The sequence below is a fragment of the Podarcis pityusensis genome (assembly GCF_964106645.2).
Source record: "Podarcis pityusensis genome assembly, chromosome: 6".
NCBI classification, from domain to species: domain Eukaryota; kingdom Metazoa; phylum Chordata; class Lepidosauria; order Squamata; family Lacertidae; genus Podarcis; species Podarcis pityusensis.
Genome location: NC_138030.1, coordinates 44,168,433 through 44,187,731, shown reverse-complemented (window position 1 = coordinate 44,187,731; position 19,299 = coordinate 44,168,433). Strand labels below are relative to the sequence as shown.

The 19,299-nt window shown below is 43.8% G+C and overlaps 2 protein-coding genes across 9 annotated transcripts in view; both read left to right on the top strand.

Moving 5' to 3' along the window:
- The window catches only part of DEF6 (DEF6 guanine nucleotide exchange factor), a 47,815-nt gene extending 38,411 nt beyond the window's left edge, over positions 1 to 9,404 (top strand). For all 3 annotated transcript variants that reach the window (XM_081010074.1, XM_081010076.1, XM_081010075.1), the window contains exons 8-11: positions 235 to 401; positions 2,353 to 2,551; positions 4,155 to 4,245; positions 4,971 to 9,404. In XM_081010074.1, the coding sequence (XP_080866200.1) occupies positions 235 to 401; positions 2,353 to 2,551; positions 4,155 to 4,245; positions 4,971 to 5,176 (663 nt within the window). In that variant the 3' untranslated portion in view covers positions 5,177 to 9,404. The remainder of the gene's footprint in view (positions 1 to 234; positions 402 to 2,352; positions 2,552 to 4,154; positions 4,246 to 4,970) is intronic.
- A 3,981-nt stretch (positions 9,405 to 13,385) lies between these two features.
- PPARD (peroxisome proliferator activated receptor delta) overlaps positions 13,386 to 19,299 on the top strand; it is a 52,148-nt gene continuing 46,234 nt past the window's right edge. For 3 of the 6 annotated variants that reach the window (XR_013987655.1, XR_013987656.1, XM_081010059.1), the window contains exon 1: positions 17,915 to 18,009. Coding sequence is in view for 1 of the 6 variants with exons in the window: in XM_081010056.1 (XP_080866182.1) it covers positions 17,952 to 18,009 (58 nt within the window). In the remaining 5 variants the exon portion in view is untranslated. Of the gene's footprint in view, positions 13,494 to 17,914; positions 18,010 to 19,299 lie in introns of those variants that run through there. The other 3 variants (XM_081010056.1, XM_081010057.1, XR_013987657.1) reach the window with 3 other exon arrangements.

The window sequence follows — 19,299 nt, the reverse complement described above, 5'->3', positions numbered from 1 at the left end:
GGCCCACAACCCACTGAGCCACTCAGTTTTGCTTCTTTTTTGCTTCTTTCTACGCTGCTAATTATTGCATGCCTGTCTTTGTACATCCACAAATCTGGACTGGAAATGACGAAAGCCATACCACAGTCTGCACCAACGGCTGAGATGTAGGCTGTGTTTAGGTAGCTGATTCTGCCCCCTGCTGTTGGGCTGTGTACTCTACATACTAACCGCATGGTATTATTATACCTGCAGGCTCGTGCTAACATGCAGGCTGAGATGGTACTGAAGGAGGCAGAGGCAGAACGTCAGCGCAAGCGCATCACAGAACTGGAGGAGATGCAGCAACGACTCCAAGATGCTCTGCACCAGGAGGTTAAAGCTCGTCAGGATGAAGAGGCCGTGAGATATGCACAGGCCCGGTACGGATAATGAATGCTCAGCTTCCTTCCTTCAACTAGGTCTGGATATAATGTCCTTTGACAGATGAAACAAATGTTCAGCTGGCATAATTGTGAGTTCCCTCAGTGATGGTGGACTCATGTACTCCCTTGCCATCTACCCCTCTGGAAGAACTGGGAGCAATTCCAGGGCTGAGGCTTGCAGTTTGCTGTAACTATAGCTTTACAGGACACTACTATTTATGAGTGTAATTTTTATGAGAAAAACTGAAGTCCCTTCAGGTGTTTTCGTTGCACTTTATACACCTCTTGCTGGGGGAAATCTGGAATTGATACAGCTGATCTGTGCTAGTATCAACACAAATGTCCTCTACTGCACCATTTGCTTTATATTATATTATATTAATTATATTATATTCCCATGCAATCAATGTATGTATACTTTACAAAGTATAAGACAATGGTTCCTGCACCAAGGAGCCTACAAGAGAGGACGAGGAAGGAAATGGAGGCAGGGGTAAACAGAGAGGATATGCATCTATTTCAGCTGCATGTACTTAGGCTGAATTGCAGTGGGGTATAGATGAAGGAAAAGTATTAATAGAAAAGAGAGTTTTGAGGAGGTGTTTGAAGGAAGAGGAGTGACATGGCATCTCTGAAGTCTTCTAGGAGGCAGTTAGCTGAAAGCGAAAAGAAGATTAAGAGGAACAGTGGAGTATTTTGAGGGAGCAGGAAACCGTCAGACAACAGGGTGGAGGTGCAAAGGTCATGGACAGGGACACATCAGAATAAGAGCAGAGAGATAAAATGGAGATTGGGCCTTGGAGGACTCTAAAAGAAAGGGCAGGGGATTTGTGCTGGATCTGGGAACAGACAGAAGGCAGCATAGGGATTTAAAGGGGGGGGGCGTTGCATTGTCAGAGTGACAACAGAAGTGAATGAATTTGACGACACAGTTCTGAACAGAGGTCAAGGTGAGACAGTGGAAAACTACACATGAGAGGATTGCACCAGGGCATTTGCTAAGGGGGTAGAGAGGAAGTTACAGTAGTTCATGGTGGACCGAATCTTGAGATCAAAAGAAAAAGGAGGGACATGGGTAAAGCCCCAGGCTTTGCAGAGATTTGAGATGGGACAAAACATTTCCCAGAAAACTCTTTCCCCAGTATCTTCACCGTGTCCTAAGCAAGGATTCCAGGAATGGAGGCAGTTGCACACACTTCTTGCAAATCATACTGTTTTCCTTCACAGTTATATGGACTTTCCCTGTGTGTACTGGAACTGACCAGAGGCTTAAACAAGAAAATTGCTCATAGGCAGGGTTGGTGCCAACTAGGCAGCTGCCTAGGGCACTGACCTCAGAAATGCACCGTACTGACCTTTGAGGGGCACAGATTACTTTTTATTCTAACCTATACCTTTCTGATAATATATGACTTTTAGATTTTGAAAACAGTTTTTCACAAGTCAAACTTACAAGAACTTACATATGCTCAGCAGTGTTGCAAAAGAGACATACGGCTTGGCAACTATATCCATTGAACATGCCCAAATATCAGCACTTGACCTGAAGGAATTGGTGACAGCATTTGCAAAGGAAAAGGCGTGCAAAGTGAGATTTTGATGTGCCTGAAACCAAAACTTTTAAGAGACTTAAATTTTAACATTGCAGATGACAATAATATTCAAAATGATTTGTGTGCTAAACCATTTTCTTGTTTATTTGAGAAGGAAATTCAAAAACTGTTATATTACTTATTCTAGCAATTCAAAGTAAATTTAGCAGTTTCAAGCCTTGTGCTTTTCATTTTTTTCTACAAGACATCTGTTTTTGAAAATTGAAGTTTTTTATTTTATTTATTTTGCTGGGGAGTGGAAGTAGTTAGCATGGCCTACAGGGCAACAAAATTGCCACGGCACCAGCATTGCTCATAGAGTGAAATGTAACTGACTTCTTTTGCAATTTTGTTAGGTTGCTGAATGAAGAGGAGGAGAAATTGAAGCAGCTGATGAAGCTGAAGGAGGAGCAGGAGGAGTACATCATCAGAACCCAGCATGAAAAACTGATCCTCAAGCAAGAGATGGAAAACAAGAGCAAGTTTCTGGAAGAGGCCCAACAGCAGCTGGAAGAAGTGAGAGTCAATAGAGAAAGGGTGGACCAGGATGTCATGGTGAGTGAAGGAGCTGTCTCTGCTTCCCATTCTCTCTAGGAGAGTGTTACTGCCACAGAAACATCTTATTTAGCCACTGTCTATCCCACCTCCCCATAAGTAGCTCAAGATGGCAAGGTAGAAACTACATGCTTAAAACAGTAAACTGATTATAGCATTTGCATGGTGCAAAACTGAATTGTGCAATTCAAAAAGGGCTCAAATTGCCTCCTTATGTAGTCTCCTTCTCAAAGTAAGGCAGTCTCTTCCCTGCTTCTTACACACACAGATGCACTTATTTACTGCTAGATCAAACTATCAAATCTCGGCCAAAGTAAATCACTAGTAGAAAACAGGTATGGTACACCTGTGAGAGAGAGCTCCAGAGATTTAGTTCAGATGATGTATGTCCTGTGAAAACTGCATCCCAGTACCTGTGGTGCCTTAAAAAGGAGACACTGTACTTGTACTCCCTTGGACCAAGTTGGTGGACTCTACTTCATTGGAGATTTTTAAGCAGAGGTTTGGTGTCATGGATGTTTTAGTTGTGATTACCCTCCGAATCCCTTCCAATTATTCAATTCTGTTTCTATGAAGCTAGCATTTTTTTACAGTTATCAGCACTTCTCTGAAAATATTAGGTGATCAAATCTGCAGTCATATAGCAACTTAAAAAACAACAACCACAAAGCAACTTACTGTGATTTATCATAAATTTGCTACCTGTTGCCTTTTGAGAGAGATTTTGGAATGAAAGATTATTCCTAAGTGCACTTAGCATAATGTTGGGATAATTGCACTTGAAGTACAGGATAGTAACCAGATTTTGTATGAACAGTCCCCCTAGAAGGGCCCACTGCTCCTGGTTTTGTGCTGATTTTACTGTATGCTTTGCTAATTATGTTAGAATGTTTGGGCTAGCAATGAAGAACATGGGAACTGCATTGTGTCCCATCAGTGCAAGGATTTCCTCTTGTGCGATGTAATAATAATAATAATAATAATAATAATAAAATTATTTATTACTTATACCCCGCTCATCTGGCTGGGGCTCCCCAGCCACTCTGGGCAGCTTCCAACAGAATATTAAAAATGTGATAAAAACATCTAACATTAAAAACTTCCCTAAACAGGGCTGCCTTCGGGATGTCTTCTAAACGTCAGATAGTTCTTTATTTCCTTGACATGTGATGGGAGGATGTTCCACAGGGCAGGCACCACTACCAAGAAGGCCCTCTGCCTGGTTCCCTGTAGCCTCACTTCTTGCAGTAAGGGAACCGCCAGAAGGTCCTTGGCGCTGGACTTCAGTGTCCGGGCAGAATGATAAATCTGTTCTAGGGGTTCCCCCAACTCTCTGGAGCAGATTTGGGAGGGTGTGGGGTGCACATGGGGAGAGGACAGTGGGAAAGTCCTGTTGCACAAGTTGAATTCCTTGCACTGACAGGATGCAGTAGTTGAATACCAGCCAGAGTTTTTATTGTAATTTGTACTTTTTATTTTATCGCTTCTTTAAACTGCCCTGAGAACTTGGTTGGATGGGTTGTATATGAAGATAAGTATATACATTATTGTTAATTTGTGATGTTGCCTGATTGATTAGTGATTTTTTCCTGTTTCATTGCAGTTGGCCCAGCGGAAGCTTCAACAGGCCAGCACAAATGTAAAACATTGGAATGTTCAGATGAATCGACTGATGCACCCCATTGCACCAGGAGGTAAGTGACCGCATAAAGTATTTGCATATGGAGCAAATACACAGCTAAATCTGATAACTGCAGCCAATTGACCCACTGCTTCAAACTTGCACACAGCTGTATCTGGTAGTTGTTTGCTTACCAGGGAATAATCTTGCATTGCAGAAAGTAATATCGGCGATTCTTTTTGATCTTCCTCCTAACTGTGCACAGAGGTCAGATCCCTCCAGGGTTTATGAGCCATGTTGTTGTTCTAAAGATCCTTTGTGCTCTTATACAAATAAAAATGTCCTTGTTTGGAACATTCTGCCTTGTTTGTTTGTTCAGTGGTACCTCGGAACTCAAACGTAATCCATTCCGGAAAAACGTTCGCGTTCCAAAACGTTCGAGTTCCAAGGTGTGGCTTCCGATTGGCTGATGGCTAGGTTTTTTCATAGCGGAAGCCGCATCGGACATTCGTGTTTCTAAGAACATTCAAAAACCAGAGCACTTACTTCTGGGTTTTCAGCTTTTGAGAGCCAAAACTTTCGAGAACGGAGCCATTCAAATTGCGAGGTACCACTGTATCCTGTTCTGTTATTTACTGTGACTGGAGTACTGTCCTCTGGAGACTAGCAGATTTAATTTGAACACACATATTCTTGCATGCACATTCTTGAAGGTGCTTTGTTGCAACGATAGTGATGAGCTTATGCATGGCAATACTCTATTGTTGCTTCTAAGTGCTTTTGTTCATCTCTTTCTAGAGAAACGTACAGTGGTGAGTGGAGGGTTCCCTGGTTTCAATCCTGCACTCCTGTCCAGGAGAGATTCCTCCCTCAAACTGAAGCAGAATCTGGAAAAGAAGAAATCTGATGCTATGAAGAATGGAAGCAAGGAAAACTTAAATGGGGAGATGGAGAAGCAGCTGCAGGCACCTGATAAAGATAATCCTAGCTCAGAAACCCTCTGAGTAGCTGCAGAAGCCAGGCCAACCCACTTGTTGAAATTTTGGGGCCGGGACGTAAACATCATGACAGTTTAACAGTAACTATAGTATATACATATGAGCACTGGACAGATGTAAAGATTGTATAGGGAAGTATGATAAGAATTCTACTTTGTTAAGCCATGGGCTATGCTGGCAACTTGCTTAATATGCAAAAGCAGCACCTGATGTATATAAAATGGACAAACCAGAAGTTTCCTTATCCAAAATGCAGGAGTATGGTTCTTTGGGATTACAGTTCCCTCGAAGGTACACTTTATTTGGCCTCTGCAGAAGATGAAAGATCCTCATCACACTCTCATACTGGCATGAGGAATTTCAAACTGCTGTTGTTGCTGGTAACCACTTCTGTAATGTGCCAAGATGTCTCATTCTTTTAAAAACATTTTTTTAAATGGTAAAATATATATTGTGCTCCATTGTGGTTTGCAATATATTGTTATAAACAGTCTGGGTCCTGCTTCTTTGGGACAATATTGGTTAATTTTCCACGTCATTAATTAATTATTATTATTATTAGGCAGCTGAAGATACAGATATGGCCCAAGTTTATATAATGAATTCTGAAAATGTTATGTTTCTAACTTTTGAAACCAATGTGCAAGCCTTGTCAAAGAGTTGTTGAGAACAAACAAGTTGATGCTCAGTTTCCCTGAATCGCTGTGCAATGTAGAGTATGAGTTTTAAATGAAATTTCTTTGTTTTTCGTTATCAAGCAAGCATTGTGAAAGATATATAGAGGGGGAAGGGCATTGGAGGAACTAGCACAGTTCTTTCGGGGTGTGTGTGCTGTGAGTTGTGTCATTCTGATTATGTTACAGGAATACGACTGGTGTCCTAAGGAGAGTCTCTTATAAAAGCAACTGTAAATAGAATTTCCTGGTGCACAGCTGCGGGAAGGAAATGGAGAGGGGGAGAGAAGGGCTTGTGGAAGACGCAGAGGGAGAGTGAAGGAGAACGATACTGTGCTCCAGGGCAGCAAAAAATAATTCTAACTGAAAAACAGTAGTATTTTCAAAAGTGATCAAAGTGGGGGACTGAGTTTTCTCCATAACATGACATAGGGCTCATCCAGTCTTCCACTTGTGGTGCCACTTTCCCCTGGGAGAACCCGATCTTTACTGCTGAATCAGAGGAAATACCAGTCAAGTTTTCTGTGGATTGACATTTGCTCTGATTCAGCGCTAAAGAGCAGGTTTCCCCAGGGAAAGCAAACAGAAAACCGCTCTGCCCCGTGCTCAGAAAGCAAGTGGCAAGTGGGAAACTGCTCAGATTCCTGTTTTTCTAGAAGTGGGAGAAGTGGAAGTGTTAACCTAATCATAGAAACAAGTCCCACTGGATGCAGTGAGACTCTGCACTAAGTGTGCTTAGGCTGGCAGTCTAGGAGTCTGAAAAGCTAACAATAGTTTCTCAGTTTCAAATGGTAAAAGAGAGCCACTGTAGCCTGCGGTATGCCCCCTCAATTCTTTTGTCCCATTTATCATCCGTGACAAACAAGTTTTGCAGGGTTTTGAAGCACTATGAAAAGTTAGTAAAACCTGTTTGGCCACGGGTGGTAGCATGCCTACAACATGAGCAGTGATGGTTCTGACATATCCCATTCCCTTTGGGAAACGGCTGCCAGGGTCTAGTCTCAATAAAAACAATATATAATCTTTTCTACCAGTAGACAAATCAATATTGGGGAGAGGAATTCTAGCCTAGCCTTCTTCTCCCTGATAAGCTAGTTTTAGGTGTGCATAGATTGCCCCCCACCACAACCCCAGCAGCATTGATTCATGCTATTTCTCAACTGTAGTGAGAATGGGCAGGGGTTTTTTTTTAATGTCTACTGATTGTGTAAACTAGCTCATAAATACATGTTAATAAGGCATGAACAAGCGAAAATGTATGTACTGGGAGGTATTCGGCTGAGTATTACTCCGCGTAGAACCATTGAAATTAATGAAATTTATTCATATCATAAAATTTAATTGCTTAAAAACAAAGCATCAGCAATCCCAGACCAGAGCCAAAGTGTAAGTAAATGTGTGATTAATTAATGATGAAACAAATAATCCTTCCTGAAATCAGTGACTAAGTTACGTCCATTAATTTCAGTGGTCTCCTCTGGTTAAAACTTAGTTGAGTACCACTCACTGCCCTTGAGACACAATTTCTCAAATCTCTCCTACTGCTGCAGTATGAATTCATGAGGATGTGAATTCACTCAGAAGGTGATAGCAGTTAGAGCTGTATTTATCCTAGGTGAACGTACCGTCACCACAATGATTTGTTTCTACACAGTGAAGGGTTCTCCCGTTTCTTTCCTTTGTGCACCCCCGGCAGTTCCTCCAGCTCTCCAGAGCATATTTGAAGATGGCTCAAGGAGAGGAGGGGGAAAATATCACTGTGCTGGCACTTTCCCTTCAACTGGTGCAAGAATTTATTTGACTATCACCCTTATCTTTGGCAGAACTTGCAAAGTGGTGTGTGTGTGTGTGTGAGAGAGAGAGAGAGAGAGAGAGAGAGAGACAGCAGGGGGGGCCTATAGTCAGTCATTTTTTCTTCATAGCAGGTGATAAAACTGCAAACTGACAGCTAGTTCATGGGATTTAGCTATGTCCATATAGAGCAGGATTGTCTGCTCTGACTGGTAGCATCTCTCCAGAGCCCCAAGCCTTTCCCATCACCTTCTACTACTTGGTCCTTTTTTCTTTTCTGTGTTTACAAGAGTTGCCAGGGCTTGAATCAGGGAGCTTAAGTACTTCATAATAATATTTTTTTCTCTCATCACAGAGATATAGACTACCACATTGCCAATGAGGACAGAAATTGCTGTTTTGCATCTCCTTGCTTTTGGGCAATTAAACATTTCTCATGCCTTAATAGTTCAGCAATGAGATTTCCTAGAGGGGCCTCTTTGAAAATGGAGATCGGGCCCTCTTTATCCCTCAAAGTAGCCTAAGCAAGTTCAGCTGCCACATTTGCCGTTGCCTCCACATCCTTCCGTTGCCCCTGGACATATGTATACACCATACACTTAAAGTATGCGACTTACTCGAAATAATTCTGTGATCCTACAAATTGTAATTTAAGGGCGTTGCAGCTGGGGAGGAGGTTAACTACAGTTTCCATGATTCATGTAGGAAACAGCCACTATAGATGTATTTTGTTTGGACTTACTTTATCTCTTCTCAAGAAATGAAGCTGAACTTGCTTTCTACCTCGTAACAGGTGGGAGCTACAATTGGCCTTATAAAACAACATTTCTTATTTTCAGCTAAAACAACACTGAGCAAAGCTGTTTCTGTTCTTTTCATTTCTGGTCTTGCTATGCTGACATCAGAAAAGAAACTCCTTGCATCAGCTTTTTTCCTGAGTGCTTCCTCTGCCGAAACACCACACACCTGCTTCTTCTGTTACTGCTTATCTAGATGATCAGTAAAAGCATGATTCAAGGAGAGAACACTAAAGCATGAGCCCTAGTTCACATATGATAGATGGTGGTGGGTGCAGGGAATAGCCACACTGTTGCTTGCTCCCTTTCTTGGGTTTTTATTTTTTAAGCTATCCTGGTAGTTGTATACTTTTGCATAACAGAGACCACACAGGTTGGAAAACTTAAATGTACATATATATTGTTAAATGTGAAAGATTTGCAGAATGAAACAATACTGGGGGGAAGTTGGTAACAGGTCGCCAAATGGTACAGGCATGCAAACTACCACTTTCTGAGGCTGGGCAGCTGAATTCCTAACTTGAAAGGAGATATCTGGTACCTTCTGTAACAGATTTTCAAGGCCAGAGCCACTTTCATCTTACAGCAGGCTGCTGCCTAGATTGATTATATATTCTATTACATATTTTGGAAAGTTGTTTGTCTGTTTGGACACCTCTTAAGATATCATAACCAAATTTTGCATGGTTCCTGAGATCAAGGAGCAGGTTTTTGTCCATGTTTGGATACAGGTAGATGCTGTTATGATGGACTGAACATTTTGAAATTGCACTGTCACTGATTTTAACCACGGATTTCAAAACACCGCTGATTTCGAGGTGGGGGGGTGGGAAGCAGTGTTCTTAGAATTCCCAAGCAACACCAGGTACAAGACTGCTAGTTCGAGACAGACAGAAAAAACGTATTGTGGTAAAAGTTTTTAAGGACCTGCATTTCTTTAGCTGGATTTTCCTTCCTTCCTTGGTGTGTGTGTGTGTGATAAAAGTAGATAAAACTTAGAAAGTACTTTGGAGGTGTTCTAATCCAGTGCCCTGCTCAGTGCTGGATGCCTCAGTTGTCAAAGGCCAGGGAAAGAATCTTAAGAGTTGGAAGGGACCCTGAGGATCATCTAGTCCAACACCCTGCAATGCAGGAATATGCAACTGTAACATAAGTGGATCAAAACTGTGACCTTGACATTATCAGCACCTTGCTCTATCCATGCAACAGGAGCCCTGATAAATGATCATGCTGTCTTTACTCAAGTTCATCTAGTGAAGGTGAGTCCACAAAGCCCATCTGTTTCACTGCCAGACAGCTCCTACTGTTAAGACATTTCTCCTAAGGATTTGCCGAAAGCTGCCTCTTTGCAATTTCGGTCCATTAGTTCTACCCTATCCTCTGGAACAACAGAGAACAGGTTTGCTCTTTCTACTGTGTGACAGCCTTTTGGATATTTGAAATTAACTCTCATGTCTCTGCTTAATTTTCTCCAGACTAAACATACTCAGTTCCATACCTGCACATTGAGGACAACTCTTTTATGTATCTGAATAAGTGGTCTCTTGTGCATAAAGGCTTAAGCCACAGTAAATCTGTAAGTCTTTAGTGTGCCATAAAACTCTATTGTGTGTTTGCTGTAGCCTGCCTTATCCTCTGGAACAATTCAAGGTGTGGCTGATGATCAAACTGTTCCTTTCTGGCTTTCTGCCCTGCAGAAAAGGTAGCCAGAAATCAGTGTGTGGGAGAAAGTGGAAGAAATATTTTTCTTCCTTCCATGCCCCATTCTCTGCCTTTCCACCATCTACAATGGTTCTGATCCTTGACAAGCTTGCTTAGCTTCCCAGTAGTATTCAGAATGGTAAAGAATAGCAGCAAAGTCAAAGAAGAGAGGCAGACAGGAGAGCAATACTACCGGGGTAACAGTTAACTTACACTTGGCTACCACTTCAAAGTCTGGAGACAATAAAGGGCTAAGGAGTAGTCAAGTCTACCTCAGCAGGACACTTGATAGTGCAGAAGTGGAGCATTGAGGTGTAGGGCCTAGGAAGAGATGAGTGAGTCTCCTGGGGGCAGAGCAATCCATAGGAGGGGGGGGGGGTACCATGGCTGAGAAGGCATGCTCACTACTCACAGCTCACCTAAATTCATAGGGCAGGGCATGTGGTGAAGGATACTGTACTAGAGTGACTTTACCTGTGGAGGCCAATAGTAAAATTTTAATTTGCTTATATATGCTGTTCCCCACTTTCCAACACTGAAATAAGTCCAGGGCAGGGGCAGTTGTACATAACTTCCTTTGAATGAGAGGGTACACCAGAGACTTAAAAGTGCCTTTGTAATATTTGTATTTAAAATTATAAAAGCAGAACCTATTGTAACTGGGCTTCTAAAAAGCAGAACCACAACTGCTAATCCTGTTTCAGATTTTTAAAGAGCAACTGCACCCCAAGGATATAGCCAACTCCAGCTATAAAAACTTCCATCTCTGCCTCCCAAGTCTGCAAACTGCTTCATGTCCCCTCCCCCAATTTCAAATTCTGAGGTGGTTAAGGAACTATTCAGACCTTCTATGAAGTCTTTGCTCCTTCATCAAATGATATTTTAGGCAACACCATAGTATTAGGCATATTCACAATAATTCCTATTTCTCATTACACCTCCTAAGTCTAATGAAACAATTTCTAAGGTGACATATATATTTAAAACTTTTATGAGCGTGTCACTTGGATTAACGAGATTTCCTTCCCAAACAGGCCACTATCAATTGCCTCAGTTGAAAATCCAGACTTTCATTCGTGCCACAATTTGCAGGCACAGGTCTCTGCTTTTCAGATGTGGGTCCAAGCAGCTTTTTTTTTCATGCCGCTTTCCCCGGAAAAACCCATTGTTTATCACTGAATCGGAACAAATGTCAATCCACAGAAAACCCAATTGACATTTGTTCCATTTCAGAGGTAAACAGTGGTTTTTCCTAGCAGGGCCAAAAGAAAAACCATACACACCACTCGGACCCACTTGTACGCGCGCCCTTTAAAGATGGGCGGGGTATAAATAATAAATTATTATTAATTATTAAATTATTATATTTCAAATCAAAGGTGCTCCTTTATTTCTTTGCTTTGGTGCCTCTGCTATTTTCCTAGTCTTGTCCTATTGCCATTAACTCCATGAAATCTAGAATTCTAGATACAATGGTTTGCTCATACTATGTTGTTTTTGCTCTCAGAAACTGCTTTTAGAAAGATCAGAGGTAAAAGCCCAATATTTCTTTTCTGATTGAAATTTTGATTTGCAGGGAGTCACTAATGCAGCCACATTGTGTAGGTAGTTTTTCAAATATGTTTCCCTTATCCCGAATAGCTTGGTTGGGGATACCCTGAGTTTAGTTTCTGTAAGTGTCTTGGGGTGCTAGGTGTCTCCCAGAAGATCTGCTGTGGGAGCAGCGGACTGTGACTTCATTAGAGTGCCTAAGCTATGTCTCCACCCACACTCAACCTGTATATGTATGTAAATAAATGCAAAGATTACAAAACACTAATAAGCCTCCAGTGACATCTTTCCGCAGGGAATCAGACTTGGATAAGCACCGTGGCTTAGAAATTTCTTGCCATTTACAGAAGTGGAGTGAGCGTTCACAATACTGTATTAAGTAGCAGTAAATTGCCGCTGTGTATGTGTCAGCTACTTCTGTGTCCTGTTGCCTGTGCTTGTAACAGGGTGAGGAGAAGAGTTGGGAAGTATTTGTCAATTTCAGTTCTCTCGGTTTCTCATTTTTCTTTTCTTAAATTCGGTTTTCCACATTTCTACAGCAATTTTGTCTGTGTTTCAATTCCGTGTAGTGTGAATTTCAGGAAGTGTGGATTTGATACTTGCTTTTAAATCTGAACTGATTCAGATTTCTCCCTGATCCCTAGGAGGGGAAGCATGCAGCTTTCCAGGCAGGCCTAAATCCAGCCCCCTCTCTTTTATATATATAGAAATTAGCCAGTGGTCTTAGGCTGATCTAAAATGCACACGGCACAGTAATGTTACTGAATATGAAGATCTAATGCCACCACTTTCCTAACATACCAGTACATCATCCTAACGAGGTTTCTTTTTCGTCTGAAATTCTTTAATGTAATAGAACACATGGACGTATAAAGCTGCTTAACATTAACTTAGACCACTGGTCCGTCCAGCTCAATACTGTCAACATTGTCAGCAGCTGCTCACCAGGGTTTAAGGCAGCAGCAGCAGCAGCAGCAGCCTTCTGCATCCTTAACTGGGGACATGGGCATAGCTAGGGCAGCTGCCCCCCTAAATCAAGTAAAGAAATTTTAATAAAAGCTCGGTTCTGCCCCCCCCCCCCCAATAAATAAATCCAGGCTATGCCCATGACTGGGGATGCCGGGGATTGAACCTGGCACCTCCTGCATGCAAAGCTCTGATGGTGTTTCCTGCTTGGCAGGGGGTTGGACTCGATGGCCCTTGTGGTCTCTTCCAACTCTATGATTCTATGAAAGCAGATGCTCATATACCCCCTTGAGTTCAGTGGGGCTTATTCCACGGAGTAAGAGCACCTTCAATGGATTGCAATAGCCTCAGTGGTGCCTTCTGCACCGCGACCAGATGCAGAAAGTCCCTGGCCCTGTTTGCACCCGCCTGTCCGATATCGGAGACGGGCGTCCACTTCTCGCTCCCGCTGGAGGGACTCTCCGCCCTCGGACGGCCGCTTCCACGGAAGAACCCGCTGCCACTCGACGAGCACCGGGGAAGGAGGTAGCCAGCCACAGGGTTGGCCTCCTTTGCTGACGAGAGAGCACCTTCTCTCCTCAGGGGGGCGGGAACGGGCTTGGGCCGTCGTCGTGGCGATATGCTAATACCTCCCTCGCGCCTCTGACTGGCCAACGGGGGTGGCGATGCGCGGTGACGCCAGGCCCAGCGCGCGTGACGCGAGCGAGAGGGTGGGCGGGGACAAAAAAAAAAAAAAAAAAGAAGAGAGAGGTTGCTGTGGTTGTCGGGCCGGGTTGGGGTTTCTCATGACAAAAGTTCTGCGCCGAGGGCGGCCGGGGAGCGCGCGCCCTTCGCGGCCGGCAGGTGAGGTGGCGGGGGAAGCGGGCGGCGTTTGTAGGGCGGAGAAGGGACGGGGGCAGTTCTGTGTGGCGCCTCGCGAGACGGGAGCTTGGGGGGGGCGGTTGTCGGTGCCCTGGGGTATCTGCCGAGGCCTGTCCGCCTCCGGGGTGCCCTGTGGCGGCTGCTCCGGGTCAGCTGCAGCTGAGCTTGGCCCCGTTGCCTGGCTGCGTGCCTTGCCCGGTGACACCAGCAACCCCCTTTCACCCTCCGAGGCTTGGGGGGAAGGATGGAGGCACACGGCACAGGACAGCTGGTGCTCGCTTGCCCCTTCCTCCCGTCCCCCACCCCTCTTGGAAGGAGGGGGGAAGAAAACAAATAAGGAAAACCTGCGTCTTAGCTTTTCCTTCCCTCCAGCCCAGTCCTAGGTTATGCTGCTCCCTCAGCAACTCGCCCCCAACAACAAACCCCCGTTATCCAAAATCCACCCCCCCACCCACCAAAGCGAGTGGCGGATCGGGCGTGCTTGTAGCATGCTGTGGAGGATCGGGCCCCATGGCGTTGCAGGATCCGCTGCTTCCTCTCCTTGGTTGCTTGCCCTCTTCCCTCTACATTGGAAGTAGAGAGGGTGAGGATTGGACTTGCTGGGCCCAGTCCCCTTTGCCTAGTGTGTCCCCCGAGGGAGTGGCAGCAGTATCCCCTCCTCACCCTTTCCCCTTCCCACTCAGAGGCAGATGGCAAAAGGGCCGTTGATGCTGCTACCTTTCCCAGCAAAGTAGGGAAGTGAGAGGCAGTGGCAGGGACCGGCTGACGCTGCCTGTAGGGAGGTGCAATGATAAGGGGCTGGGCACACCACCCAGTCAAAGAGTGAAGGTAGCTGCTGTTGCCTTTGCCCACTCTCCTCTGTAGATGGCACTGCGGAGAGAAGTTGAGCCAACCGAGATGCCCAGAGAAAATAGTGGCTATCCTGGCAGGAGTTGCTTGCCTACTGTGTTGGGAAGGAGGAGACTCTGCAACACTTTCTGAGCTATCACCTCAACCCTCGTACACTCTCTAGGGGGTGCAGTACTGTAGGTTTTACCCAGTCCTCACTACTTGGGAACCCAGAATGGTTAAAGTCAGCTGGCTCTGCATGGAATAGTTGCCTTATCCTCTCTCTGGGTGGCACGTCAATGGGAATTGGGGCCAGGGACTCCAATCCTTATTCTCCCTACTGCGGTGAGAAGAGGGACAATGAGAAAAGAACAAACAAGCTGAGGGGGGCAGCATCTCCCCCCCCCCCCCCGTGGCACCATGAAGACCAGTCCTTCCTAGCATGCTGCCCAGAGAGAGCAACCATGATTTGCCACCTCTGCCCAGCTGGTTATCCTCGTTTTAGTAGTGTAGTGGGCTGCATTGCTTTGATGGGGTCTTGAGAAGGATGAAGGAAAGTGGAAGCATGTGCTGGCAAACAGTCATACTACTAAGCCACAGAGGAGAAAAACCCCAAAGTACAGCTGTCAACAAAAGTGATAGAAAGAGACAGAATAGTAGATTTGTGCTTCACTCTGTTCTTATCCTGATATAGTTTTATCTCAGCCTGATATTCAAGATAGATTTAGAGTACTGAGTGGACTAAATAAAATACATTCCTCATTATGATATTTGATTCTAAATAACTTTTTTATGGAAAGAGATGTTTTAAAAGTACATTAGTTATTGCCCTTTATTATTTGACAGTTGGAATAGTGATAAAGTTATCCTTGCTAAAGTTCTTCAGGGATAGCTCTGCCGGTAGATCATGAGACTCTTAATCTCAGTGTTGTGGGTTTGAGCCCCATGTTGGGTGAAAGACTCCTGCATTGCAGGGGGTTGGATTAGATGACCCTTGTGGTCCCTTCCAACTCTGCAATTCTGTGATGTTAAAAAGGTTTTGAAGAAAATGCTGTCGTCTTTGATAGTTGCTGCTTTCTGAAATTTATTAAAGTAAAAGGTTCATATTTGTCATGGTGTAGAGTCTTTCAAAATGCACTGGTTTGCTTCTGGTTTTGGTGCCTATCTTGTGAAAAATCCATAAACCAAAGATGGTGAAGCTCCCATCTGTGGGCCAACTGGGCCCAGCACAGAGTCCCAGACCCAGTTTGGTCCTTGAGGACACCTCCAAACCACCCACACCTGGCCTATATGTGACATTAGGTGTTGGGCTGGTACAGACATGCCTTCAAATGAACATTGGGGAGCTTAACCTGTAAACTCCTGATTACTCCTTTGCTTGGAGCAAAGGGCTCTCCCATTACCCATAATGACATCATGGGATTGGCAAGTGGGTTGTCCTGTTAAATCTGTCAAAGTTGGCCTGCAGGCTGGTGAAAAATGTTCCCCACCCTTGCCCAAAGCCTTTATTAAAGTTGAGACAGATTCGCATGATGCTTGGAGGTGTTTGTTCAGATTTACAATGTGTCCATGATACCTATCTGTTACATGCATGCAAAATTAGCATGGGGAGGAAGCTATAAGGCAGACTGGACAGCAATGTGATAATGCTAGCCTTAGCACAGCATCAAACAGTCCCCCAAAGCAACAGCAGACTTCTGATACTATTTCTTACCAGACAGCTGCAAGGACTCAACTTCCTCTTTTCCTGGATATATTTAAACTACTACAGTCACACCTTGTGTTGTGTTAGGTTCATCTTGCGTCTTTTTGGCTTGCGAACATGGCAAACCTGGAAGTGTATACTTCCGAATTTTGCCACACACGCACATGCAGAAGCGCTCTATTGCGCTCCGCGCTTGCACAGAAACGCCGCTCTAGTTGCAGACTTTTTGGGGTGTGAACGACACCCAGGAACGGATCGTGTCCACAACTAGAGGTACCACTGTATACCTAACTTTTCGGTTCCCACACAGGAACATGGGATGTGATGCAAACATTCTAGTGGCTTTGTGGTAGCCACCAGCCATCCAAAGAAATTGAGCAAATACCTTAAAAGTTATTTAGCTACACAAGAGCTGGACGGGAGGATCTGTGGGCCTTCCAAATCAACCCCATCCAGCATGGTCAGTGATCAAAGATAGTGGGAGTTATAGTCCAACAGTGTTTCGTAGACTAACAAGTTTTCCACTCCTGGCCTAGTAAGAAGGTCATTCTCAAGCTTTGCATGACAGAAAATACCACTAACAGGAACCATATTTTGAATTGAGCAATGAAGGGCCAGCGTCATTGTCTGAAACTTATCACAAGGGAGTGAGTCAGTGGACAAGGTCAAAAGGTTCTTTAACTTCTTTCTCCCCAGCATCAACAGTGAATGCTCAAAACCTCTCCTTAATATGCACCTTAGCTCATTCTGTCCATGAGCTAAGACAATGGAAAACAACATTGAGCACTGAGGGATAGAAAACGCATATAAACTTTGGTTTTGTTCACAATTTGGGAGGTGTAGGGCAAGGGTCCTTGTTTTCTCTCTTGTGATAAGAGGGGATCCATACTTTATGTTTACTTCTAGGTATTTTTATATTTCTTTTGTCTCTCTAAGGAACTGAGAACATACTTCTCTCCTCTCCTGTTCTATCCTAATAACAATCCTGTGAGACAGCTGAAACTTAGAGAGTTGTGTGAGTAGAGTTCAGAGCTAACAAGTGAGCCGCATTGATGAACAGGGAATTGAGGCCACGGTTCCTAGGTCTTATTCTGACACCCGATTATTACCTGCTGCACCACACTTGAAATGTTCCCTCAGCCTCCTCTCCTCGCCCCTCTCCTTGGAAGTCCTCTGGGCTTCCGCAGCTGCTGCCCCTAGTCTCTGAGCTGCCCCTCTGCCCCAAAGAGAGGTGCCTCCTCACACTGCCCTACAGGGGCCTGGGAAGCACCTCCTGGCCAGCCTCAGAGTCACCTTGGGAGCTTATAGCTGCTGCAACAAACAGTCACACATGCCTTTGGGAGGCATAGACGTAAGAGGGAATCAGAGGAGGGAATAAAGGAAAGAGGGACAGAGGCCATTGTTGCCCGTGGCACCCCCCCAACCATCATTCAAGGCACCCCAGGGTGCCATGGCACACTGGTTGAAAACCACTGCCTTAAGAGCTCTTCAGCACTACAACTAGATCCTTAATAAGCGTCCATCTAAGTGCACAAGAAAAGCGTAGCTATGTAGCCAGAATATGACTTTCTGGGCTTAGGATGGGGGAGTTTGTGGGCCTCCAGATGTTGTTGGACTCCATCTACCATCAGCCACAACCAGTGTGGTTGTTGATGATGCAAAATGTAATCCAAGAGGATCTGGAGGGCCACAGGTTCCTCATCCCTCTATGTGTTTATCTCTCTCTGTTTATCTAAAGCAAATCCTAAAGCTCTGTTTACTTGTTTGGAATGAAGCCCAGTTCAGTACATTTTTCTTCACATGTGCTTCAAATTGCAACCTTTTTTTTGGTGCCGTTTATGCATGGAGTTGAAACGTGTTTTGCTCTCTTGCAGTTTCTTTCCACCTGGGACTTCCTTCATGCTGACATGGTAACGACAGGTTGGCTTTCACCAACAGGTGAACGGAGAAATTTGGTCAAAAGAGGTAACCTGCTCTTAAAATCTCAGTTTGGGGGTTCTAGGTATATTTGATTATATATTGGATTATACTCTGGAAAGTCCCAGCAATGGATGTGGGGGTTGTTTTCAGATTCTGTTGGTTTCATATTCTGCATGTGATAATAGTACTTCTTATTGTTTGAACAGCTGACAAATATAAATGAACAAGATATCTCTCAGTGTTATCTGTGAAATACAGTAATAAACGAGAGAATGTATATTAACCTTCTGTTTTAATCTGTGCTTTAGAGTATTATGGAGTTAGAGTGTGAGTTGGAGTTGTGGGTAGCATGCTGCTAAATTCTACTCATGTTTGGTAGTTTATTCTCTGTATCTTACAGCACTCCCTCTGTGAAAAAGAAGAATTATTAGCATTTAAATGAGTGCATGTTAGATACTGATGCTTTCCTGTGTTTTTGTAAAATACTGTCAGTCCCTGAAATTGTTCCAAATCCTGTTCATTAAATGATATGGGTGGTAATTAACTAAGTTTCGCTCAGAGTAGACCCATTGAAATTAATGAACATGACTGTATAAAGTCAGCTAATTTTAATGGGTCTACTTTCATTGAAACCTAGTTGAATACCTTTCTGTGCAATTCTGCTGCATGAAAAGGATTCACATATAGTTTGTAAATACTGTCACTGCCTATCTTTGGAAGGCTTAGCTGACTGATTCACAAGCCTAGTTACCTTGGTTAAGACAAGGCTGTTGTTTCTTAGTACCAGGTATAAGTCATGTATTTCCCTGGCTTTACCAGGTTTGATATAATGCACAACTCCACCCTCTGTGTAGCCTTTCAGAAATGAGGACAGAAAATTATAGTGGTTTTGTTTGTGCTCTTCTGCAAACTCATCTGTTCATATTTAAGGCATTCCCACACTGCCAGTTCAGTAAAGCTAAAGGTTGTAAATTAATGTTTGAGTAAATGGAGGAGCTACTATGTTTCCTGGAATTTTGTGCAATGTGATCTTGTCTCGCCTATGCTGACCCAGTGGTGTGCTGAAAGAATTAGCATGGACCATTGTCATTGTTTTGTGGTATATGGAGATTAGCTGGAATGAAGTGGAGCATCTGAAACCTAAAAGAAATCCCAAGTAGCTTTCTGTTTATTATTGCCACCATTATTTATTTGTATGCCACTTTTCCATGCTGAACCATCCTCAAAATGGCTCACATCAAAAAGTTTATGTAAGATAATTCACTAACAATTACAATACATAACAAAATTTAAATAGTCATATAAACAACAGCCTAATGAAAAAAATCATGTTAG